Source organism: Oncorhynchus mykiss, chromosome 21, assembly GCF_013265735.2.
Source record: "Oncorhynchus mykiss isolate Arlee chromosome 21, USDA_OmykA_1.1, whole genome shotgun sequence".
NCBI lineage: Eukaryota > Metazoa > Chordata > Actinopteri > Salmoniformes > Salmonidae > Oncorhynchus > Oncorhynchus mykiss.
The window spans coordinates 45,356,807-45,382,234 of NC_048585.1; the positions used below are offsets into that span (position 1 = coordinate 45,356,807).

At 41.1% G+C, this 25,428-nt stretch overlaps 3 protein-coding genes and 1 non-coding gene across 9 annotated transcripts in view; all 4 read left to right on the plus strand.

Annotated features, from left to right (window-relative positions):
- dock11 (dedicator of cytokinesis 11) overlaps positions 1 to 2,486 on the plus strand; it is a 111,718-nt gene extending 109,232 nt beyond the window's left edge. For all 5 annotated transcript variants that reach the window (XM_036957962.1, XM_036957959.1, XM_036957960.1 and 2 more), the window contains one exon: positions 622 to 2,486. Coding sequence is in view for 4 of the 5 variants with exons in the window: in XM_036957959.1 (XP_036813854.1) it covers positions 622 to 711 (90 nt within the window). In the remaining variant the exon portion in view is untranslated. The remainder of the gene's footprint in view (positions 1 to 621) is intronic.
- Positions 2,487 to 2,697: 211 nt separating this feature from the next.
- Positions 2,698 to 11,406, plus strand: il13ra1 (interleukin 13 receptor, alpha 1). Its single transcript, XM_021577965.2, has 10 exons — positions 2,698 to 3,038; positions 3,495 to 3,625; positions 3,887 to 4,040; positions 5,166 to 5,265; positions 5,540 to 5,715; positions 7,867 to 8,003; positions 8,783 to 8,915; positions 9,173 to 9,263; positions 9,495 to 9,576; positions 9,944 to 11,406. Exons 1-10 carry the CDS (start codon positions 2,717 to 2,719, stop codon positions 10,043 to 10,045), a joined length of 1,428 nt encoding a protein of 475 aa, XP_021433640.2. The 5' UTR covers positions 2,698 to 2,716; the 3' UTR covers positions 10,046 to 11,406.
- Positions 11,407 to 21,202: 9,796 nt separating this feature from the next.
- On the plus strand, positions 21,203 to 21,276 carry trnar-ucu. Its single transcript has one exon. It is a non-coding gene; the product is annotated as a tRNA-Arg (tRNA).
- Positions 21,277 to 22,503: 1,227 nt separating this feature from the next.
- The window catches only part of kirrel1a (kirre like nephrin family adhesion molecule 1a), a 39,864-nt gene continuing 36,939 nt past the window's right edge, over positions 22,504 to 25,428 (plus strand). For both annotated transcript variants that reach the window (XM_021577966.2, XM_021577967.2), the window contains exon 1: positions 22,504 to 22,813. In XM_021577966.2, the coding sequence (XP_021433641.2) occupies positions 22,768 to 22,813 (46 nt within the window). In that variant the 5' untranslated portion in view covers positions 22,504 to 22,767. The remainder of the gene's footprint in view (positions 22,814 to 25,428) is intronic.

Sequence of the window (25,428 nt, forward strand, 5' to 3'; positions counted from 1 at the left end):
AAGCTAAAGAAGGATTTTTAAGCCTTGATACAATTGAGACATGGATTGTGTATGTGTGCCATTCAGAGGGTGAATGGGCAAGACAAAATATTTACGTGCCTTTGAACTGGGTATGGTAGTAGGTGCCAGGTGCACCGGTTTGTGTCAACTGCAATGCTGCTCGGTTTTTGACGCTCAACAGTCTCCTGTGTGTATCAAGAATGGTCCATCACCCAAAGAACATCCAGCCAACTTGACAGAACTGTGGGAAGCATTGAAGTCAACATGTACCAGCATCCCTGTGGAATGCTTTCGATACCATGTTGGGGAAAAGGGGATGCAACTCAATATTAGGAAGGTGTTCTTGATGATTTGTACACTCAGTGTATGTGGCAACTGTGTGTCTGTCTGGGTGTGTCCGCATCAAACCTCCAATCACTCCAGGTGGCTTTAGCAAACGCTCAATGTATTTGAACGCAGGTCTGGCAAGACGCCCTGGGCTCCATTTTGATGAATTTGTCATTTATTTTCAAAAACTCCATTATATGCGTGTATCCCTGCGACGCATGTATTGCTATCACATGACTGGTTGACCAATGATGGTAATGATGTGTGTTGTTGTATCTGACTCTGTCACCCTAGATCTTCCAGGAGGATATGATGCGTTCACTGCTCCAGAACTCCTTACACGTATTCCGTGCCATCAGTGGGACGTCTACAGACCTGGGCTAAAGTGACTGTAACACAGAGTAGAGCTACCCCCCCCCACACACACACACACACACCCTCTGCTAGTTGGATCCAAACTGGACTTGTCGACTCCCTCGCTCCATACCACAAACTGGAAACCTGTTTATAATGTACTTTGGGATGAGCACTGTTCAGTATGACTTGGCATATTGGCCTTGCTATTCCCATTTGCCTTCTCAAACTTCCTGAATACTGTTACATAACCGAGCTCAACAAGATGTCTGATAATGTATTATGTACTACCGATATTACGAAATTGATCAAATGTCAGGTCTTGCTGTTGAGTCATGTATTAAGTGACATTGCACTTTTTTCTCTTGAACGAAAAGATTCTTGAATTACTTGTGTTCTTTAATGGCGAGGGGGAGATGTTATTTTGTAATGTTTAATTTGTTTAAATTCTGGACTGTTGCAACTCAAAGCTCTATGCAGATTGACTTAATCTCTCCAATCAAAGGCAGTGTTGACCATTCAAATAGAAATGGTTTCTATGGTGTTAACACTTTACCACTGCAGATATTAGCCTACCTACCTTCTAAAGAGATGATCCACATACCGTACGTGACTTATCTGGGTGTGTTCAGTAGGGGTGGAACGTTTTGAAACAGGGCAGTACTACTACCTGAATTTGTCCAATAAAAACACAGATTATTGTGTTACGTTGCAAACCATTTTGCTACGGAGTGCCCAGCTGAGCACGACCCAGGTAATGGCTGCCTTTTGTCCATAATCAATGCAAAGCTGTTATTTGCCTTGCACACTGCATCAAATGGTTGCTTCAGAGAGCAAATGCATTACATTTAAGTGCTGGGAGTCTATTCTGCAATGGTCTAAGGTGGCTTATATTGCTAATGTTTTAGGAACAAACAAACAGTAACCCATCGGTTTTCTGTATTAGTCTATAAGAAAGATGTACAGTAAGGTTTAATGCAGTATACTCTATGATGTCAAATTGTCAGTCACTCTGTAATAACCCAATGCTCAGACAGTTTCTTAAGATGTTGAACTTTATGTTCTGACATGGGGTGTGTTCTTTGACATTAAGTCAATGATGATTGATTAGCCTGGTCCCAGATCTGTTGGTGCTGTCTTGACAACTCATAGGCTGCGTTTACACAGGCAGTGTAATTCTTATCTGATTGGTCAAAATACCAATTATTGTGGGACCAGGCTGTTGATTTTGATTGATGTCTCTATCACAGGGGTATTCAAATCTTACCTTATAAGGTCCGGAGTACTACTAGTTTTCTGTTCTACCTGATCATTCATTGCACCCACCTGGTATCCCAGGTCTAAATCAGTCCCTGATTAGAGGGGAACAATGGGGGGGGGGGGGGGGCAGTGGAACTGACTTTGAGGTTCAGATTTGAATTTGAGGGATCTATCAGCTGGCTGGACCTATTGATCTGCTAGTCCTTACATCTCTCAGAAAAGTCCCCTGTCCTATTTCAAGTAATAATACAACTCCAACACATGCTGATTGTACAGTATTTCACAAGTGCTACACTGAAATTAGCAAATAGATGATAATAATATGCAGATGTATATAATGTTTTGCTGTAAAAGAAGAAAGGTGCGTGCGTGTAGCTACATATTTATATTTGTGCTGTTTCTGGACCAATGGTTTGAGAATAGTCTTATTTCTCTGTGTCTGATTTTGATTTGCCATTGTAATTACACTGTATCTAAGTACAGATGCTTGTTCAACATATCTTTGTTAAGCCATTTTTTCAATAAAAAAAAGATTTTGCGAAAAAGTTCGTTGTATTAACTTTATCCATTTAGTTATTATTCACTTTATTATTGTGATGTTCAAGCCTACAAGCCTACACAATACTCATACGCAGGAGGAGGTGTATTATAGGGGATGTTATCCAATGAGGAAAACGAATGACTGACACTGTCAAAATGGTAAGGATATCCTATTCTGTACTGTCGTAGCTTTGAGTTATTGCTCCATACAAACTCCGCCCTATTTGCCAATCCGATGCGCGACAGAAGCCCTCGCTGTCACACGAAATGGAATCATAGACTGTATGAATGTATTGATAACTCGCTCGCGGGTGTAAATCCGGTGTTTGCTTTTGTTCATATTGATCTGGACGTGAGGCACTTCTATTTGTTCGCTCTGTTTGGGAGACAACTGCTCGACAATTCTTGTCTTACCTTTGGAATTCCGGGCGATTTTGAGGAGGCGCAGTCTGCCAGAAATTACGCACCGGACAACATGATTTTGAAACATTTGGATTTTCTCTTGGTTCTACGATACTTTATTCATTTGGTCGCGTTAGAGGTTGCAGCTGAGCAAGGTACTGCTATTGTATTTACTTTACATTACCTTTAATGGTCGTATGACACCAGTTGTTTAGTGATTTTCAGTTGGCAAGACTTTAGGAAAACTAGGATTTCCTGTCCATTTCCCGAAACCGACGTCAGAATGAGAAGTTTCGATAATGAGAAAATAATCTGTTTAAATACATGTTGGATTCCCTTGTAACTTCTGCCTACATGAAAACGTGTATTCATTTGACATTGATTGACTATGATTATTATTGATGTAGTCTTGTTGTGTGGGCTTGTTACTTTGCCCTGGTGAGTCATATTGTTCAGAAATTGGAACTAGGGCCTACACCAGACAGATGTGTGGCATAGCAAATATGATATATATATATATATATATATATATATTATAGCATATATAGCAGTTGGTCATCACATTGCCATACAGAGTAGTTTACACTGCTCGTCTCTTGTCACCTCTTCAGCTCTCCCTGAGCCGCTCAACCTGTCATTGACGTGGGAGTCTGAATTCCGTATAAAGCTGTCGTGGAACGCACCAAATAATTTAGATGCATCATGCAAGGTGAACTACATGGTCACTACAACGATCGGAGAGGTGAGTCGAGTGCACTCAGGCCCATGAAAAGGAAAAATTAAACAAAAGTACATTTGGAATTGATTTATAATACAAACAGTTTTTTATGCACAGAATGAATTGCAAAACGTAGCCTATGTATGCATATAAAGCGATCATAAACTATTATAAAACCATCTGTTACAAAGTTATATTATTCAATAATAATATACATCATATTAAATACCTAACACTAATACTTTGTAGAATGTGAAATGACAGTGATTCCATTTTTTTTCACAGGAGAACCCCATATTAATTTCAACTTTCAGCTTGTATAAAGAGTACATTGTCACTACGAATGATGCAGTGAATTACACAGTGAAAACAAACCCCAACGAATGTACAGGCAGAACCATAAGCAAACCTGTCAGCATCTGTAAACCTAAACCCCCAGGTAGGTAACAATTACTGTGAGTTGAATCCTAATTTCTAACCCTAACTTCGAATGTTCACTTAGTCTCCACTTGATCTCAATGCATGACTACGGGTGCGTTGACTCTGGGCGTTTGTAAATTCAGAGCGTTGTCAGATTGTCCCTTTGTAAATTCCCTTAAATCCCTTAAAATTCCCTTAAATCCCTTAAAATTACGCTCTCGGAGCGTTCAGAGCGCACACTGGACGCTCTGGCCGAGGAGTAGGGTTGATCCAAGTGTTCTGACTAGCTTGCTAGCTACTTCCAGACACAAATGAGAGAACGCCTCACTCCGAACATTTTACTTGCCCTAGAAGATGCGGTTATTCTGTTTTCATGTTATCCAGAGCGTTGGTGATCATATTCAACAGGTGTTGTGTGCTCTGTAATACTCAGGCGAGAGTTCTCTGAAATCGATGTAGAAAGCCTAGAGTGAATTTACAAACACGAAATGTGTTTTAACTAAAGTGTAAGTTAAAATTTGCCCCAATATGAATTGGGACTTGTGAACTCCTGAACTTTATCCAATGTGTCTACTGTAATACAAACATTGTGCTGAAATTAATATAGTTTTTCCATGTTTAAAATGCCCTTGTTCTTATTTGTACTTTATATAAGCCTATCCAAAGTATTGAACAAAGGCTTTTAGGCATACAGCAAATAAAAACAATGACCTTAAAGCTGAACACAATTCCCAGTGAAGTGTTACCATAGAGAATAGAAAAGTTTCTTCATGTTAACATGTTTTATTGCAGATTGGCTTTTATTGTCATGAGTCTTGCCCTGGAGGCAAAACTGAGTGGTTTCCGCTAGTTGGGCCAGCTGAAAACGAAAATGTGCTTTTTGGTCTTAAATTAAGGTTAGGGTTAGCAGTGTGGTTATGGTTAAAATCTAATTGTATGACTTTGTGGCTGTGCCAGCTAGTGACCACTCTGCAGAGCTGCCTCCAGTACATGCGTCATCTCAATAAATGCCAACCTGCTTTTTTATCAGGACAATATTTAGATCTGCATGAGTCTTTGTCAGATAGTGTTTTTGTGGTCTAGACTCATGGCAAAGTTTTTTCTCTCTCTTCCTCTATCTCTCTCTCTCTCTCTCTTATAACAGAGTTGGTGAAGAACTTCCAGTGTTCCCTCTACTCCTCTAAGGCCATGAACTGCAGCTGGCTCCCAGCCAATCAGGCCTCAGACCTCCAGCTCTACTATGGGTGAGAACTATTTAAAAATGAATCAGGGCTCTCCCCAAAGAATGGAAGAGAGGCGATATATGGCACCTTGTGTACTGGCTGTGCCACTATGTCAAAAATAAATAATAATAACATATATATTGTGTTTTTTACCTGATTTGTTATCATTTAAGGCCATTTTTTTTGCTCTAGATTGCAGGAAACGCCAGTTACAGCTGTTAAAAAAAATCGGATATTTGTGTCGGTTTAGCTGAGCAGTGACAGATTGTCATCCCTCTCATCCCTTATGTTTCAGGTACCTTGGTCCCTCCCACATAGCAGCATGCAGTGAGTACCAGTACAGAGATGGTCAGAGGACAGGATGTCACCTGAGAGGATCCTTCCTTCAATATGACGTCTACTTCAAGGTCAATGGGACTCTCGATGGCTTATCTGTACAGAATAACTTCCTGGTGCTTCCTAAATATCATGGTAAGAATAACTCCATACCACATTTTTTAACAGTTAAAAACAGATGTTTACCGATATCCTCATGGTATGATCTGAAAACCATTCAAACAAATTTAACTCAGGAGGTAAACATAGCCGCGGGGGGGAAGGGTTAGTTGGGAAAAAATCACCTTTATAGCAAAGCATTTGCAGGTTAACAACAAAATACAATTCCTAATGGGATGAGTAGCCAAGATTCGGGACAAGATTTGTTAACAGAAGTCACTAGTACAGCCTAAGTTAATTTAACTCATGACTGTTTGCTAAACATAATTAACCATTGTGAATAGAACAAACATTTCTTTGTAGGTTACTGCATAACAACAGGTGTGTGAAGGGGAAGAGAGAGAAAACAAGAGGGGTGTTGTAATCAAATGAGTAAACACAAAATTGCGCATATTAAAACGGTTTCAGGTCCATGGACAGCTATTTCGAGACATTGCGGAGAAAGGCGCCCTGCCCAGCACTGTGTTGCTTAGTGTGCTAGTAAGCCTACATGTTTGACATTAGCAGGAGCAGGCCTGGGAGCCGAGGGTGAGAGAATGCCATGTTTCTAATTTAATAATTGTTTTGTTTTAATTGTTTTCATTTGTTGGGCATAGAATCTACAAGGTGTTGAAAGCGTTCCACAGGGATGCTGGCACATGTTGACTCCAATGTTTCCCACAGTTGTGTCAAGTTGGCTGGATGTCTTTTGGGTGGTGGACCATTCTTGATACACACAGGAAACTGTTCAGTGTGAAAAACCCAGCAGCGTTGCAGTTCTTGACACAAACCAGTGCACCTGGTACCTACTATCATACCCCGTTCAAAGGCACTTTAATATTTTGACTCGCCCATTCACCCTCTGAATGGAACACATACACAATCCATGTCTCAAGGCTTAAAAATCCTTCGTTAACCTTTAACCTGTCTCCTCCCCTTCATCTACACTGATTGAAGTGGATTTTAAGTGACCTCAATAAGAGATCATAACTTTCACCTGGATTCACCTGGTCAGTCTGTCATTGAAAGAGCAGGTGTTCTTAATGTTTTGTACACTCAGTGTATATTTTAATATCCCATGTATTTCCTTCCTCTACCCCCAATTTCATCGTGGGGAAACATAGTTTGGAAAGTAAATGCCTGTTGCTGTAAAGAGAAGACAATGAAAAGACTCTAATCTGTCTTTTAATTAGCAAAATTCGCAATTTGAGCGAACAGTAAACCAACTTATTGGCACCAGCTGAGAGCATCAGCCATATCCCCATTGAGTGCGCTGTGCACATGTTCACCCTTTATCATTGGGTCAGTGCCACTTGAAACAATACTCCTTATTTCATAATGTACAATTTGTGTCTCCCCTGTTCATAGGCCAGATTAGATGGTTGCAGACAAGGTGGTTTTTATTGATCTGTTTGTCAGAGTCAGCAGTAGCCTATACTACCCTGTCGTTGTTGTCATATTAAAAACATCAAGTATAGTAGAATTGCATTAAACATATCCTGTAGCCTAGGCCTACTCTACACGCTCAGCCATGCACTGAGCACTGCAATCTTTTTTTGTGAACAGTGATTCAATTATATTATTAGCCTAAATTGTGACTATCCAATCAACTAATCACCTTAGTAATAGTAGGCAATCTTGCATAAGTCTGCAAATGCGATGATAGATGCATGGAATGCTTTATTAGAAGGGAGAATTTGAATGGTGAAAATGAACTTCCCCAAACTTGAAACACACTCTATGGGAGAGGGACCGAGAGAGAGAGTGACCTGACTTAACTCAAAGTAAACTGTTTATCGTACAGCAGAGCGTGTCTGACTCCCAACCCCCACAACTGAATAGATCAGAGCGTATCATGAGCGTACCGCTTACAAAAGCTCAGAGCTCTCCATGCAGAATGGGGCTCATGTTTTTCTCTCTCCCCTACCCCAGTCCCATTATCATTAACTGCAATAATTTTTATTTGTTGCAAAAAATATATAAATATAGATTTTTTTTTGCAACAATTCAAATTCTTGCAGTTTCAACCATCTCACCAGCCTATGACTAATTCCATGATACTACTAAACTCTCAAGTATGCAAATATTGTTGATATTACCAATACTCTCATTTATCTAATGTTATACTGTATGTCTGATTCTCTTCAGTCAAGGCCCCGGCTCCTAAGGTGAAGATAACAGAGACAGGAAGGAATCTCATCCTGAGCTGGGACCCTCCGGACATAGGCGCTGGCCACTGCTGGAGTTACATCTTTAACTACAGCAAGTGTCAACTGCTCGTGGATGTGTGTATATTTTTATTTACATTTACGTCTCCCTTTATTGATCCAGGTGAAACTAGTTCATAACAAATTCATATTGACATTGACAACCTGGCAAGTGTCTTTTTTTGTCCGTTTTTATGCTTTAGTGTTTTCTATTGTTTCATATTTCATTTCAACTAGTTAATTATGGGTTGCGCCGACGTCACTCGGTCGCGCCGTTGTTATACACGTTGGTCTCACTGATATAAAATACATTTTGATGATTTATAAACAGATAATGAGGCTTAAGTTGAGATGGCTGCAGACAGAAAATGGGTCAGATGAAGGGTTGGGCGTTCTGCTATTGTCAACATGAGACAGGCCACTTATGTGAATTACACCAATAAAAAAATAGAGCTTTAGTCACTGGACAATGTTTACATTGTTTTTACAGACCTACTGAATGTGTTAGGATGAGTGGGCATTGGACATCTGCTGTTTGTTTGTGTGTCTGTGTGTGTCAGTCAAATAGTACGCGCTTAGAAAAAAAAACATTCCAAAAGGGTTCTATGGCTGTCCCCATAGGAGAACCCTTTTTGGTTCCAGGTAGAACTCCTTTTGGTATCCATGCAGAACCATCTGTGGAAAGGGTTTTACATGGAACCCAAAAGAGTTCTACCTGGTTACCAAAAAGGGTTCTTCAAAGGTCTCTCCTATGTGGACAGCCGAATAACCCTTTTAGGTTCTAGATAGCACCTTTTTTTTCTACGAGTGTACCACTACTTGAGTTCCACTCATGGTTCTGCGTATGTTTCTTCCAGAGTAAAGAAATACAATTGAAACATGTGAAGGTTTCATATGACCAGAGATGCCAGTACAGAGTCCAGCTTAAAGCAGTCTATACGAAATGGTGTGGGGAGGGAGGCAGCGACTGGAGCGAAGAGGAAATCTATGGTACTTTCTCCTCTTTCTCTACATTCTCTCCCTCTTTCAGAACACAGTGATGTACTGTAATAGTTGAAACGTTCCCCTTCAAATAAAATAGAAGACAAACAGAATTAAACATATATAATATACCAGTAGTCTATAGTCTCTATAATAGTATATGTCGTTGTAACAGACTTGTGTATTGAATGTTGGCTAAATGTAACAGACTTGTCAAGATTAGAATTAGACCGGGTCACTGATAGTTTTGCTTGTATTCTTTTCAGGTGTGGATGATTGGTCGATGACTGTGTTTGCTGTCGTCATTCCAGCTGTAGTCTTCTTATTCCTCATCCTTTTAATTAGTTGTTTTATGAAGTAAGTAAACATACACTATATCCGTTTGTCTGCGTTCTATATATGTGTGTGTGTGTGTGTGTGTGTGTGTGTGTGTGTGTGTGTGTGTGTGTGTGTGTTGGGGTTTAGAATTAATTGAATGTCTTAATAGACATTATAGATATCTAGCAAATGTGTTTTCGCTTAATGAATTGCCAATTTTGGTGATCAGGGTTTAAATTTGGGGCTAATTCTTTTGTGGTTCTTTTCCAGGCACAGAGAGAAGGTTTTCCCCACGATTCCACATCCCTCACTGGTTTTCAAGGACATGCTGAACAGCAATAAGGGACTGAAGGTTAGAACAACAACATCCTCTGGTCTCTTTCACTATTAGTAGTGGTCAAACAGCAAGGGGCTGTTGTTGAACTTCACTTACTGGAAATGTTAACATCAGTGTATGCAGTAGATACTAAACTTCCTCTTACAATACTTCTCACCAGGCACATACTGGTTGAATCAACGTTGTTTCCATGTCATTTCAATGATATTACGTTGAACCAACAAGGAATTAGATGTTGGATCTGGTCATCATCCTTACCCACACATTCTCAGACACACCCACACCCCACACACACATTCTCAGACACACCCACACCCCACACACACATTCTCAGACCTAAACACACACTAAGCCACTCCAACTTTTTCTCTCTGTATTCCAGAGCTCCATAGGCAATCTCTATGTCCCGGATGAGGAGGAGGTGGAATGTAAGATCAGCCTAGAGAAAGACTATACTCTTCCCATGATGCAGCCTGATCACTGAGAGACTACACACTGACCCAGTAGTGATTACGACTGTACAGACAGATACAGCAACAACCTGACCCGGTATGACCTGGGAGCCAAGTGACTTCAGTGTCATTGACCGGCCCTCAAAGTAAGCTATCTTAAGGTGGACCCTAACTGTACTGCTGAAGAGTGTCAGGAGTTGGAGCTCCACAGTCGATGGACGACCTTAACGAGTTGGATACAGACTGAGAGTATGTGGACTATGGACTATGGAGACGCCTTTTCTTTTGTTTGCCCTGGAACTGTCAGGACTTATCGACTCACTGACTCCTGTATTGTTCTGGATTGTGTGTGTGTGTGTGTGTGTGTGTGTGTGTGTGTAGGCAGATACTAAGAACTGTTCTCATGTACCCCTTGCAACCCAAGGCTCGGGGTCTTAGGTCAAATGTCAGAGGTTATCAGAAAGCCAGTGCAGGAAACGAGGGGCTGGACTCCTAAATCTCACTCCCCGACCAAATAGGACATTGGTGGGCAGTGCCCGAAGAGATGTGCAGGCAGCACCACAGTCTTTATCTGACTGATCAACCCGGTTGATCATGTAATTATTTAGGGGACAAAGAGGTACTTGAAGCTGTGAACCTCTGTGAAATGAGTGCACTACCTGTGCCATAAAAGGCCAGACCTCTAGGGAGGGACTTTAGGGCATTGACATACAGGTAGTTGTGTCCCAAATGGCTCCCTATTCACTACATGTATGGTGTGTTACTTTTGTCCAGGGCCCATAGGGCTCTGGTCAAAAGTAGTGCACTATGTAGGGAACAGAGTGCCATTTGGGATGCCGTATGCCTATCAAGGGCTATATGCTGCTAATGTGAGCTAAATTGTTGTGTCTCTATTGTTATCAACCTGAATTGCTATGTGTAAATAGGTTGTGCAGGTGTATCTATAGTATGTACAAATGTTGGTGAAATATATATTTAGAGTTTTGTGTGTTAAGGAAATGTTTTGTGCAACACGTATTTTTATTTATTTATTTTTTTAAATTTCACATGCTGTCTTATGGAACCTTATTCTTCTGCATGAATGATTAATTGATATCACCACACACACTCACTCATTGAGTATCATTCACATCACACCTCCATACATGCAGAGACTCTTCCTTGATAAGATCGCCAAGTCCTTTTTAACAACCTGAAAGGAGAAACGTACTTTGTAGAGGACCTGCTGAACAGCTTAAACCTGTTATCTGGTCTGTTCCGAACTAGAGATAAGTGTAACATGCTCACAGACGAACCAATGGCCATGTCAAGCAAGGCCTCGTGTACCTGCTAATCTATGATGAGAATCAATCCAGAGTGTAGGTGTTGAGAGAATAAATCCATCAACAAATAACTGAGTCATGTGAGTGATACCTCCCTTTTTATTTTCACAGAGGGATTCCTTAGACATATAGTCAGTGTGATATCAATCAAATGTAAATGAAGCCCATTGTACATCAGCAGTCGTCAACAAAGTGCTTAAAAGATACACTGTGTAAAACCCCAAAGAGCAAGCGATGCAGAGGCAGAAGCACAGTGGCTGATATGATGGGAGAAAGTTGGAAGAGTGTAGCTGTATTTGGCATTGAATTGAGAAATCCCGAAACTGATGCTGTGATGAAATCCTCCCTCACGCTGAGTGAGTGACGTGTCGATGCTTGATACTCTTGATTCAAATAATTATATCTTAAGAGAATGTGTACTATGAAAAACAGGTCAACACTAAAGGAAGTCAAATAGGTGAATTGAGACATTAAGCCCCTATTTGAAAGCAGCATACCAGTGTGTTTTGTTCTTGCCTGCAAGTTTGATACATTGCTATCTTACAATTATAATACTATAATTTTTACTATACACTGCTTACATTTCATCCACGTGTTAGATTGTCTGTCTCCTATCTCGCTACTGTGGACCTCACAAAATTGTCTTTATTGGCAGTCAGTCTGAGTTGATATTGGATTTCCGGATCTCACTCCCATTCATTCCTTCCTGGCAGAGTCCACATAAACCAGCTGTAGTGGTCACACACACACACACACACACACACACACACACACACACACACACACACACACACACACACACACACACACACACTCATCTACTGCTTATGATTTGATGTTGGAGCATGTCAGTAAGTAACAGTACTGCAATATGTGAGAAAATATGTTTATTAAACACGGTGTTAGAGAACTGTGTAATCACTAGCCTCTCGCACTTGTACACCTACCTACATGAACACACATTGTACACCCTGTTAACACACAGACAGACTCATGAAGTTTTCCTGTGCGTCACAATAAGACTGCACTCTGCTGGGAAAAAAGGAAGCAGGCCTGTGAGTCATAGAAATGTTAGCCAAGCCTCATGCCAGTATGCACATCTCACACTGTTGCCAAATAGTGCATGGGCCTAATTAATGTGTTATAAAGTCCTTATGTAGATATTCTTCAACTACTGTTACAAATCTAAAGTAACATATTCCATGTCCAAGTCTTCATTGGGTGGTAATAAGTCATGCATCATTAATTGATCCAACTATCCTTGATTTATACAGATGATGCAATTGAAATAGGTCAAATCTATTTCATGTGAGAGACCTGTTCATATCTGATGTGATGACATCCCATTGCACTTGAAAGGAATAGCATCCCATTATCCCAACAGAAATGTGAACTAAAAACAGAAATACTCACAGACTTACATTGTTCTGTCTGCCTATCCAGTAAGCGATCTTCTTAACTGCTGCGAGTGATGTGTAATCATCGTTTTGGATATCCTCAAGAATTTTATCTCATCCTTCAGTCGTGCAACAGAAACGTTGTACCGCACTCGCACTATGTTTTCTGGTACATTTTCAAAAACAACATCGGCACGAACACAGGCCTGTCGGAGCAAGAACTGAAAAATGCAGAAGTTCACAATCCTCTACATCAGGTATTCCCAAACCGGGGTACGCGCAATGCCGTCGGGGGTACGCCAAATAAAAATGTGATTCACATTTTTTTTAAACAAAAATATATCATTTTTTGTAAAAAATACAAATCTTCACATTTTCACATCTTCACAAATGTAATTAAACCATCTAACGTTAGTGATCAGCGAAAGAACACAATGTCAAATACAGGGTGACTAGTCAAATAATTAATATCCAATCACATTAACTGTTACTCTCTCGCGGGAATTCCACCAACGGCCGGTATGCAGTCAAAGGTAGCTGCTGCTCATTCCGTTTTCGAGAAAATTGATAAATGGTTAAATAAAAGTAAGGCCCGCATCCATAGAGACACATACCAGCTCCACTGGTAGTACTGCCGCTACTACCAGCAGTACTACACCTGCACCTGTCAATGACACAAGTTGTTCTGCTTCCACGAGCACATCCAATGCTAGCATCAGTAATTCTACATTTGTTGTTAGCCCAGCTAGCATCGACACTGACAGTTGCGAATCTGATGCAGCCGAAGAGCTATTGACACCTTACCCGAGAAAGCTCCGAACATCAGACAGGGACGTTGGACCATCAAAGAGGCGCAAATATGATGAGAACTACATTGATTTGGGGTAGTGCATTTCCTCAGCCACAGTGTGTTACATGTGCAAAAGTACTGTCTCACAACTCGAAGAAACCTTCACTCTTGCGCAGACATTTAGAAACAAAACATGCCAATTTGAAAAATAAGCCATGGAATTTTTTTGAGCGATAATTAAGAGACTTTTGAGTAGTAAGACATGTATAAAAGCAACAGATACCATTAATAAGAAGGGGCTGGAAGAGTTATATGGTGAGCTACCAGTGGCTGAGACAGGCAAGCCCCATACTATTGTGGAGGACTTAATTCTTCCTGCTGCCACATATATGGCTGGGACAATGCTGGGGGAAAAGGCCAAAAAAACTATACAGACAATGCCTTCATCAAACAACGCTGCATCACGGCGCATCGTTGACATGGCAGGATATGTTTTGAAACAATTACTGCTTCACATACAAGCCAGTGAATTCTATGTGTTACAGCTGTATGAGTCAACAGACGTGGCAGGCCTGGCACAGCTCCTGGTATATGTATGTTTTACGTTTATGGGGTGTCAATTAAGGCAGACATCCTCTTCTGCAAACCACTGGAAACCAGGACAACAGGAAAGGATATTTTTAAAGTACTGGACAGCTTTGTGACATCAAATGGACTTTGGTGGTCAAGATGTGTTGGTATCTGTACTGATGGTGCAAAAGCCATGACAGGGAGACAGTGGAGTGTTAACATACGTGTAAGCAGTTGCTCCCGACGCCACTTGGGTACACTGCAGCATCCACGAGAGGCTCTTGCTGCCAAAGGAATGCCTGACAGCTTGAAATACGTTTTGGACACTACAGTGAAAATGGTTAACTTTATTAAAGCAAGGCCCCTGAACTATTGTGTATTTTCTGCACTATGCTATGATATGGGCAGCGATCATGTAACGCTTTTACAAAATACAGAAGTGCGCTGGTTATCAAGGGGCAAAATATTGGCACGTTTTCTTTAAATTGAGAGACGCGCTTAGCGTTTTCTTTACTGACCATAGTTTTCACTTGTCTGTCCCCTTGCATGATAACGATTTTCTCACATGACTGGTCTATCTGGGTGTACCTATGTGAGAGTGGATTCTCGGCCCTCACTAGCATGAAAACTAAATACAGGTACAGACTGTGTGTGGAAAATGATTTAAGACTGAGATTCTCTCCAATTCAACCCAACATTGCAGAGTTATGTGCATCCTTTCAAGCACACCCTTCTCATTAACCTGTGATGAGTTTCACAATTTTAGATGAACAAATAATGTTTTATATGTAAGATGGTTAAATAAAGAGCAAAATTATTGATTATTATTATTTGTGTCCTGGTCCTATAGGAGCTCTTTGTCACTTCCCACGAACCACGTTGTGACAAAAACTCACACTCATTCTTATGTTTAATAAATGTATCATATAATGTGTGTGTGACAGGCTTACAATGATGGCAAAAAAACAACACTTGAGAGTGCGCTGACCCTGGTGCTAGAGGGGGTACGCAGCTGGAGGTTGAATGTTTGAAGGGGTACGGGACTATATAACGTTTGGGAACCACTGCTCTACGTGACTCACATACTGAGGGAAACTCTTAACGACAGCCAAAACAACAGTACCCCAAAGGTACACTGACTGTACAAAACATTAGGAACACCTTCCTAATGTTGAGTTGCACCCCCTTTTTCCCTCAGAACAGCCTCAATTCGTCGAGGCATGGACTCTACAAGGTATTGAAAGCGTTCCACAGGGATGCTGGCCCATGTTGATGCCAATGCTTCCCACAGTTGTGTCAAGTTAGCTGGATGTCCTGTGGGTGGTGGACCATTCTTGATTCACAAGGGAAACTGTTGAGCGTGAAAACCCAGCAGCGTTGCAGTTCTTGAGACACTCAAACCGGTGCGCCTGGCAACTACTACCATACCCCGTTCAAAGGCACTTAAATATTTTGTCTTGCCAATTCACCCTCTGAACAGTGGTGTAAGTATTAAGTAAAAATACTTTAAAGTACTACATAAGTAGTTTTTTGGGGGAATAGATTTTCAATGTACCGATTCCCTGGCACATGGTTTATGAACTGGTACAAAAAACAACACTTGATGCAACATTTTGAGTTTTTCATATGAAATTATTACACAAAATTCTTGCCACCAACAGAATGCTATATGGGGCAAACAACAATCTCAGCTCTGTAGATTTTTCTGTGAAAAGACAGAATAACTAGATCATTTATTCTGGTATTGCCCCTGTAACCGATGTGAAATGGCTAGCTAGTTAGCGGTGGTGCGCGCTAATAGCGTTTCAATCGGGGACGTCACTTGCTCTGAGACCTGAAGTAGGTGTTCCCCTTGCTCGGCAAGGGCCGCGGCTTTTGTGGCGCGATGGGTAACGATGCTTCGTGGGTGACTGTTGTCTGTGTGTGCACAGAGGGTTCCTGGTTTAAGCCCGGGTCGGGGCGAGGGGACGGACGAAAGTTAAACTGTTACATTGGTGCCGTGACCCGGATATAGCTTGTTTCTCGTCACTGTAAAAAAGGGATCGTAAAAACAACACAACATTCACTTACAAGTCAATAAATAATATAATAATATTTGTAGGATAGGTTTTCATTGTTAGATACAATACGATTAGAAAGGTTCAAAATGTCTAAAACATCACAGCACAATTGAAAAATATATGGCACTTGGAAACCAAACAAGGGTGGTCTATGGCGATAGGGAGGATGGGCTGAGAGTGGCTGAGGGGCGGGATTAAAGAGTTTATGTTTGGTAATGTATTATTATTATGTGATTGCTTTATATAAAAGTACCATGTATGCTAAATGTGTATGTATAATGTACACTGTATGTAAAATGTATGTACAGTATATGTAGCAGAAAACTTGTAAAAAAACAAACAAGATATGTGTTCTCCGAAGAGGGGGGGTGGTAGATGGGTTAATATTTATTTTATATACAGTTGAAGTCAGAAGTTTACATACACCTTAGCCAGATACATTTAAACTCAGTTTTTCACAATTCCTAACATGTAATCCTAGTAAAAAAAAACTGTCTAATGTCAGTCAGGATCACCACTTTATTTTAAGAATGTGAAGTGTCAGAATAATAGTAGAGAGAATGACTTATTTCAGCTTTTATTTATTTCATCATTTTACTGGATGACTTTTACTTTTACTTGAGTCATTTTCTGTTAAGGCATCTTCACTTTTACTCAAATATGACAAATGAGTACTTTTTCCAAATACACATGCCATGTCACAAGTGAGTCTTCCAGCAAGACAGTAACCCTGAGCACATATCAAAATCCACAAAGAAATTGTTAATTGACCAACAACAAAAAAATCAACATTTTGCTATGGCCATATCAGTCTCTGGACTTGAACTCTATTGGTTTGAGTTGAAGAGAGCAGTCCATAAGCGCAGATGAAAGATATCAAGAATCTGGAAAGATTCTGTATGGAGGATTGGTCTTGTAGGCTCGGCCCTAAACTGTGCACTCTGCCACCTCTGGCCTCATGGCAAATGGCCAAAGACTTCTATGGGCTTATAGGATAAAATTACTGCAGCTATGTTTGGTATCTATCTAAAACTTTGATGCCATCTATATGGATGTATGATCTTTGTTGTAAAGTGTAGTTTTTCAGAGTGAACTCTGACGACGCTGTATGGTACAATCTCTTTTGTACTCAAAGGAATTATCTCTATTGTAACCGAGCCCACTCCCTTAAATTACCACACCTAGATGTGACCCCCTTCCTAGAGGATGTTGGCTGGTTCAACCTGATTGGATATCTTTGTTTTATAACCTTTGGTTTGGTCTGTGGATTGGTCAACAATTGATTTTGAATATAAACAAGCCAGATCTGGTATAAATGGAATGAAAGTATTTTCTTCTCCCTCTTGTCCTGCTATGAAATCTCCCAAAAGGTTGTATGTGAAATTCTCATACAAATTCTCTGCGTTGCGTCGCGCTTATGATCAACCCTTAGCCGTGGTGTATTGGCCATATACCACACCTCCTCGGGCCTTGTTGCTTAATTAAAACCCCTTGAGCATGACCATAAAAAGTGTTGCTATTGTTTCTTTATTTAGAGCTCCTATCACCAAGAAATGCGACTTTATCTTGGATGAACGAGTTCTGCATGAAGCGTTCATGGAACCGAATAGAGATGTCTGTTGAACATGTATGGCTGTCTGCCCACTTGTTTTCTGATGCTTCTACAGGTGTGCTGCAGTTATACAAATACCTTATTCCTCCCACCCCTAGCAGCAGCACTTGTAGTCTGGCACTGAATAATATTTATTTAAAGTTTTGCTGGGCAAATTTAAGGTCAAATTATTTTCCACAGGCATATACAGTACATTTACATAAAAGACCAAACCAACCAACAAACCCATCACCCAGACTAAGGGTCTGTTCCAAATCGCCCTATATATTATAGAGTTAAGTTAATGTAATTGACTTGGGTGTAAATCTCTCTCTCTTATAACAGAGATGATGATGAACTTCCTGTGTTCCATCTACTCCTCTAAGGCCATGAACTGCAGCTGGCTCCCAGCCAATCAGGCCACAGAAGACCACCAGCTCTACTACGGGTGAATACTATTCTACTTCCTGCTCCTCCACCACTCAAAGGCCAATACAAGGCTATTTGTGGATGAGTGTTCATATTAAACAAGATAGAAATTGTGAAGAGATTCTTCTGTTGGCAGATTTTTCTGTTGTTATGTGACCCTTAGTTTTATCTGACTTTGTGGCCTGACCAAGAAAAACTTTGGCCTATTTAAAGGCTATAACTATGGCCCAGAGTTTTTCCGGATTAAGTCGTGTGTGAAATATTAAGGACTATAACTGTGACAACAGCTATACAATGTCAGTCCTCTCATTTCTGATGTTTCAGGTACAATGATGAATCATTTGAGTACTGTGAGTAAGGTATCAATATGCAGTGAGCACCTGTATAGCGCCAGTCAAAGGACAGGATGCCACCTGAAAAAAAGACTTCTGAAAACCACCTTAGTAGTTGGTCCTAAAGACCATAGTAGGAATAGAACTCTGACCAGGAGGACAGTTATGTTTGAACCCTTGGCCTACAATGGTCGCGCCCTGAGGAAATCTAATTAACATAATACAAACGTTTCATGGGCTGCTTCTCAATTCACCGCATACACCGATCTCGCCCTTCCACATCTGCAGTGAATGGTGGCAGATCTAGAGCTCGCCCTTCCACATCTGCAGTGAAAGGTGGCAGATCTAGAGCGGTGTTTGTCAGACAATGAGACATCCCGAAATCCGGTCTTCTCACAAAAATGTACATAGAGTCCAAACAGTTTGGCCTAGCAACTATTACCACTCTATCTTACTACATTTGCACACACTGTATATAGATTTTTCAATTGTATTATTGACTGTACGTTTGTTTATCCCATGTGTTTATCCCATGTGTTATCCCACCATGCTCTGTGTTGTTGTTTGTGTCGCACTGCTTTGCTTTATCTTGGCCAGGTCGCAGTTGTAAATGAGAACTTGTTCTCAACTGGCCTACCTGGTTAAATAAAATTATTGAAAGCTGAGACTCTCACATAAACAATGAGACTCTCACGAACACAAGCCTCACAAGACTCTTCTAAAGGTCCCCAGTACCAGTTTTTAAAAATGATGGAAGTATATATAGAGATAGTTTAGTGCCTGAAAGGGGTGCGTCACTTGAGTGGGTTGAGTCTCTGACGTGATCTTCCTGTCTGGGATGGCGCCCCCTTCGGGTTTGTGCCGTGGGGGAGATCTTTGTGGGCTATACTCTGCCTTGTCTCAGGGTAGTAAGTCGGTGGTTGAAGATATCCCTCTAGTGGTGTGGGGGCTGTACTTTGGCAAAGTGGGTGGGGTTATATCCTGCCTGGTTGGCCCAGTCCGGGGGTATAGTCGGACAGGGCCACAGTGTCTCCCGACCCCTCCTTTCTCAGCCTCCAGTAATTATGCTGCAATAGTTTGTGTCGGTGGGCTAGGGTCAGTCTGTTATATCTGGAGTATTTCTCCTGTCTTATCCGGTGTCCTGTGTGAATTTAAGTATGCCTCTAATTCTCTCTCTCTCTTTCTCTCGTTCTCTTTTTAATTCTCTTCTCTCGGAGGACCTGAGCCCTAGGGTCAGTCTGTAATATCTGGAGTATTTTTCCCGTCTTATCTGGTGTCCTGTGTGAATTTAAGTATGCTCCCTCTAATTCTCTCTTTTTCTTTCTCTTCTCTTGGAGGACTTGATCTCTAGGACCATGCCTCAGGACTACCTGGCCTGATGACTCCTTGCTGTCCCCAGTCCACCTGGTTGTGCAGCTGCTCCAGTTTCAACTGTTCTGCCTGCGACTATGGAACCCTGACCTGTTCACCGGACGTGCTACCTTGTCCCGGACCTGCTGTTTTCGACTCTCTCTCTCTACCGTACCTGCAGTCTCTAACTCTGAATGATTGTCTATGAAAAACCAACTGACATTTACTCCTAAGGTGCTGACCTGTTGCACCCTCTACAACCACTGTGATTATTGTTATTTGACCCTGCTGGTCATCTATGAACGTTTGAACATCTTGGCCATGTACTGTTATAATCTCCACCTGGTACAGCCAGAAGAGGACTGGCCACCCCTCAGAGCCTGGTTCCTCTCTAGGTTTCTTCCTAGGTTCCTGGCTTTCTAGGGAGTTTTTCCTAGCCACCATGCTCTACATCTGCATTGCTTGGTGTTTTGGGTTTTAGGCTGGGTTTCTGTATAGAACTTTGTGACATCAGCTGATGTAAAAAGGGCTTTGTAAATCAATTTGATTAATTAAAATAAAATAAAATAACTACATGTAAAACAAAATTATGATAATAATCTTCAGAACAAACTTCCTTGAATTTTTTTGGTTTTACTATCTGTTGTTCCATGTAGTGAATATTTTTTTCAATGCATTTCTATTGGCTGACAGCAGTAAAGCTAAATTCAAATGTTTTCAATCATCATAATCTATCCCGTATGGAACCTTATGAAAAAGGAATGTCCAATGGGGATGTTATGATGCAACCGCGGTGCAATGTAGCTGGGGCTACTTAAGATTCTGGTACAGACGCTGAGTGCTGTCGATGCTGTCTGTCCACTTTCCACCCATCCGTGCATGGTGTGATGGTTGATAAAAATTTGAACAAATTACGCTAAAATAATGAGAAAGTAACAGTAGTTTACAGACCGTTTACTTGATTGAGCGTGTTTTATTCTGTGCGGATTCACCAAAATAATAAAATCCCTCAGTTAGTATACAGAAAAGGAGGATGATGTAACGACGCAAGCTATATCTACTATTCCACACAATTATTTGGCTATTGTCTTTCAAGCTCCTTATTGCACAACGCCTTTTATTAAAGCCTAAATTAAATACATGTTCACCACATCGCCATTTTGGCTCTGGAGAGAAGCTCGAGCGTGCCAATTGCATTGAAGAGACCGCGTACAGCGCCCTCTACCGGCCTTTTTCTTAGAGCCAAAATGTCCAAGAAGAGTGGTCCTGATGCTGCAGGGATGCTGAAAGCGTCGACATAGAAGGATGTGAGTATCTAAACCGTGCCGGAATCATGTTTATTGGCGCAGTCTCTGTGGCGCAATGGAATAGCGCGCTGGACTTCTAATCCAGAGGCTCCGGGTTCGAGTCCCGGCAGAGATGGGTCACCTCTGGGTGCCACATGGCAGACCTGCGGTTTTTTTATTACAGAAAATGTATGATGTAATTAATAGTGTCCGATAATAAACTGCAGCCACCTTTTCATTCAATGCATCCTTCTAAATGTTCTAAATATAATACTGCACTTCACTACATCTCTACACCACATGATATGTAGGCTATACTTGTATTTATCACATAGCCTAACCATAATAATAATTGATATCAAATAAACAATGATACGTTTAAATATATATATATTTACCTGATAGAATAGCATATTCGACCACTTATTGAGCATTACAATATCAAGGTAATTATAAAACAGAAATTCTTGCTAGACCTTAATTATAACAACAATTCAGGCTAGGCTACTATAGCCAGATTTATTTCACCGCACAAACAATCCATTCCAATATATTTTTTCTCAAGTAGATCCTCTGAGTAATGGTAGAAAATGAATCACTTATTTAGTAAAAATACATCAATGCCAGTCCAGTGAATAAGCTGGACATGCAATAACGGTCCAACAGCAGAACAATTTAATGATGACAATACCTGGAACCCTAATTATAGTGGCTATATGTTTCAGTGAATACATTTGTGTAACTTAATGTGTTGTTTCTACGAGGTGCATCCGTGTGTAGGCATTTTAATAGTGTTTCCAGTTGTTTGGGAGTAATTATTGAGTCAGTGCACTTGAGGGCGCTCCAACACCGCGTTGTAGCCTAGGCTGATGCAAAGCCGAGAGAGATGGATGTGAGAGCAGCCTACAGCCCACTATACAGGCGCAATGGGGACATTGAAAACTACATGTATGTATAGCCTATGTAGCTGGCTATAATAGGCTATATAGCCTCTACTTCATCATTACTTTGAGAGAAAGGAGGAGACAGACGCTGCCTCTTCTGGGGCAGAACTTGGTTTTGCCATGCAGAATGTTTGCAGAAGGATTTGCTTGCAGAATGATTCAACTTAACCAGCACTCCATTACCATGACATGTCATTAGATCTGTGACCTATTACTCAATCTCTCTTAAATAGACAAACACAGAGATAATGGCAAAAATCCAACAAACATTATGGACGAATTCGTGTAGTTTTTCTCTGGTGACAAAGACATGAACATATAATAGAGGTATCACTACCATCTACTGCGAGATTCAGACTAGAAAGAGGAGGGGTGTGTGCTGTGGTGCTGACGTACGTGAGAGGAGAGAGCGAGAGAGAAAGGACTGCGCCGCTAATGAGAAAACGGACCGTCGCCGAGCACGCAAGAGCAGACAGCAAAAAGGAGAGAGGAGGAAAAAACGGAGAAATGATCTAAACCGTAAAAAAGAGAGTAGAAAGGGGAGGTGGATAACGACGAAAATCGTCACATATATTCACTGGAAGGATTACAATTGCCCGATAGTGGTGAATAAAATCCAACGGGGTTTTTTGATGCTGTCCTCACGGAGAATTGAGCTAACGGGCTTGCTGGTCTTCTGAACGATGCATAGGCTTCTGCTCCTGAGTTTGGCGTTGAGTTTTCACCGTGGTAAGATAAGGGTTACCTTCCCTAATAAACGAGACACTGTTTCATGTTGTCGAACAATACCGAGGCTTGTTAAACTTGATGAGAGGGAAAGTTGCTCTAGATTCGTTTCAGTTATGTGCTTGTGTGTGTGCGCGCGCGTGTGTGTGTATGTGAGAGAGCGATAGAAGTAGATGCTCCTCTTTTCTGCGTATATGGCCTCGAGTTTGTCATATGCGGGGCAGTGTGAATGGTAGGCTATTCCACAGTGTGTGTGTGTCTAACATGATCATGGCCTGATTGGTGCGAAAATCTAGTATCTACCATATGACCTTAGTCCTGTGCATACAGTAGCCTATTGCCTTTTTCAAAAATGATGTTAGGCAGAAATGACGTGATTCGAATGACAGTGCGCGTCTAAAACTATTGACCAAAGGTGCTTGATATTGTAATTTGGGAACGGCTTGTGTCAATCATTCAAACGTTGCTTGCCATTTTTTTATTGGTGCCTGAGATATAATTGTAGCCTAATAACACACACGCACACATACACACACACTAAGGCCATTGTAGACGGTCTCCAGCTTGCCATGCGTAGCTGCCGCTGTATCCTGCTCTGCTCGTGCGCGCGACACAAAGATTGGAATGGATACTTTTTTTCGCCATGTATTTCATTTCGAATCGAGGTATGGCCACCATAGCTTCACGTATAATACCCCTAATGTCATCTAGATGACATATCTTTAATATATGTGCATTGACAGGTATAACAGCTATTGTTATAACGTAGTTGCTAGGAGACATGTGCTCAAGGTGGACGTGATTTCTTAGACTACCTGTTCGATTACAGCATCTTCCTTGTGCTCGCGCACGGCACAAGGCAACCCTCCCTTTTCATTGTCTACCTTGTTGTGCGTGACAGTCAGAGAGTGCGTGTACTGTGAATGTGCGGGCACGCGCAGGTACTGACCAGCCTAGCACTTTATCGTAGGTAAGGGGCGTGTTTGAAAGGTCTATATAGGATGATGTCATCCATGTAGCCTGTGTCTCTTTTTAGATCACTATAGGCTAGCGCAACTCTTTTGTCCTTCACTCAACATCCATACACAATATTAGTATACTAGTATAACTATACACGGAATGCTAAATGTTAGTATTGTATCACCTTTTCACTGCCTAATCCTGTAAAACAACTGACAGGTGGCCTATAGTGTGGCAGCTATAAACAGTAATCGTTATGAATGGTCATTACACACTACAAAACATACTAATACATCTTATTCACATGGATCGAAGCTGAAGCATGCATGCATGCATGCACTCACTCACTCACTCACTCACTCACTCACTCACTCACTCACTCACTCACACACACACACACACACACACACACACACACACACACACACACTAAATACAATGTAACCCCTTCAACCCAAATCAACATGCAAATTCTTGATGTTTTTCTGCAGGGAGCCCTCCTCGGCTCCCTGACAGCAGTTTTCTCTCTCATAAATCCATCAGTGCACATGAGTGGTTCTGCTACAAGCCACACACACACACACACACACACACACACACACACACACACACACGTGTTAGTTACGTGGCTGTAAACTATGTGTCACACACTGCGCTCATTATGGCAACGGTACAATGTCACAATTTTATCATTCATGTGTAGGCTATACTCTTCCAACTGCCTGTCCAAAACACTGCTCTCAAAACACTTGAAGATCAAAACTATTCTACAATTCTAGTTTTCTTAACAGGCATTTCATATGGTATGAAATGTAAATGTATGTCCTGCAAAGACTCTTTATAATCCATGAAATTGCAATTGTTGTTAGTAGCCTACACCTGGTCATTTTGTGACACTGCAACTTGGTGTTGCTAATGTACCTACCTAGACTGCTATAACAAAGGCCTCAGTGCAGGTGCAACATTTGTCAGCCTCTGTCCTTAATGAACAATGTCACATCTACTTCATGTATACACTAGACTGGCATTGTTTTGTCGTTTCTGAATTTCAGATATTTAAGTATCACCAACCGCCGTCCACACATAGGAAACAGAGACGATATACCATATTGAATGGATAAGATAGTAAAGGTGAATATGGATGATATGGCCTGAAAGGGAATGATGAGGTTATGTACCCCAATTCATTGGATAGGTGGAGGGAGGATGAGGTCATGATTAACGTTTTGCAGAAAATGGGTGTATCAGAAACAAGGGAGGGTTTTGTCAGACACACACACACACATCCATATATTCACACACACACACACACACACACACACACACACACACACACACACACACACACACACACACACACACACACACTACCGACCAAACAACCCAACCCAGTCTCATGAGCTACATATTCTGTTTCAACGTTTTTTTGTGTAAATATTGCTAAAAGAAACATTGAAATGGAACATGTAGCTCATGAGACTGTGTAGTTTAAGTCACGTGTGGGTCTATTCATAATGTGGATGTAACAATGAGATATACTCACAATTCCATAATGTAATCAAGCAATAGTTTGCATTTTCTTCACATTAGTTATGGCTATGCTACAGTGTGACGTTCAATGTCAACACAATGTGAATTGACGCTTTAAAACTAATTTT

Excerpts from the sequence above, each read along its gene's own strand:
- il13ra1 (XM_021577965.2), top strand. The coding sequence starts at position 2,717 with ATGCGCGACAGAAGCCCTCGCTGTCACACGAAATGGAATCATAGACTG. Across the intron at positions 5,266-5,539 it reads GACCTCCAGCTCTACTATGG|GTACCTTGGTCCCTCCCACA; the intron begins GTGAGAACTATT and ends CTTATGTTTCAG. Across the intron at positions 8,916-9,172 it reads GAGCGAAGAGGAAATCTATG|GTGTGGATGATTGGTCGATG; the intron begins GTACTTTCTCCT and ends TATTCTTTTCAG.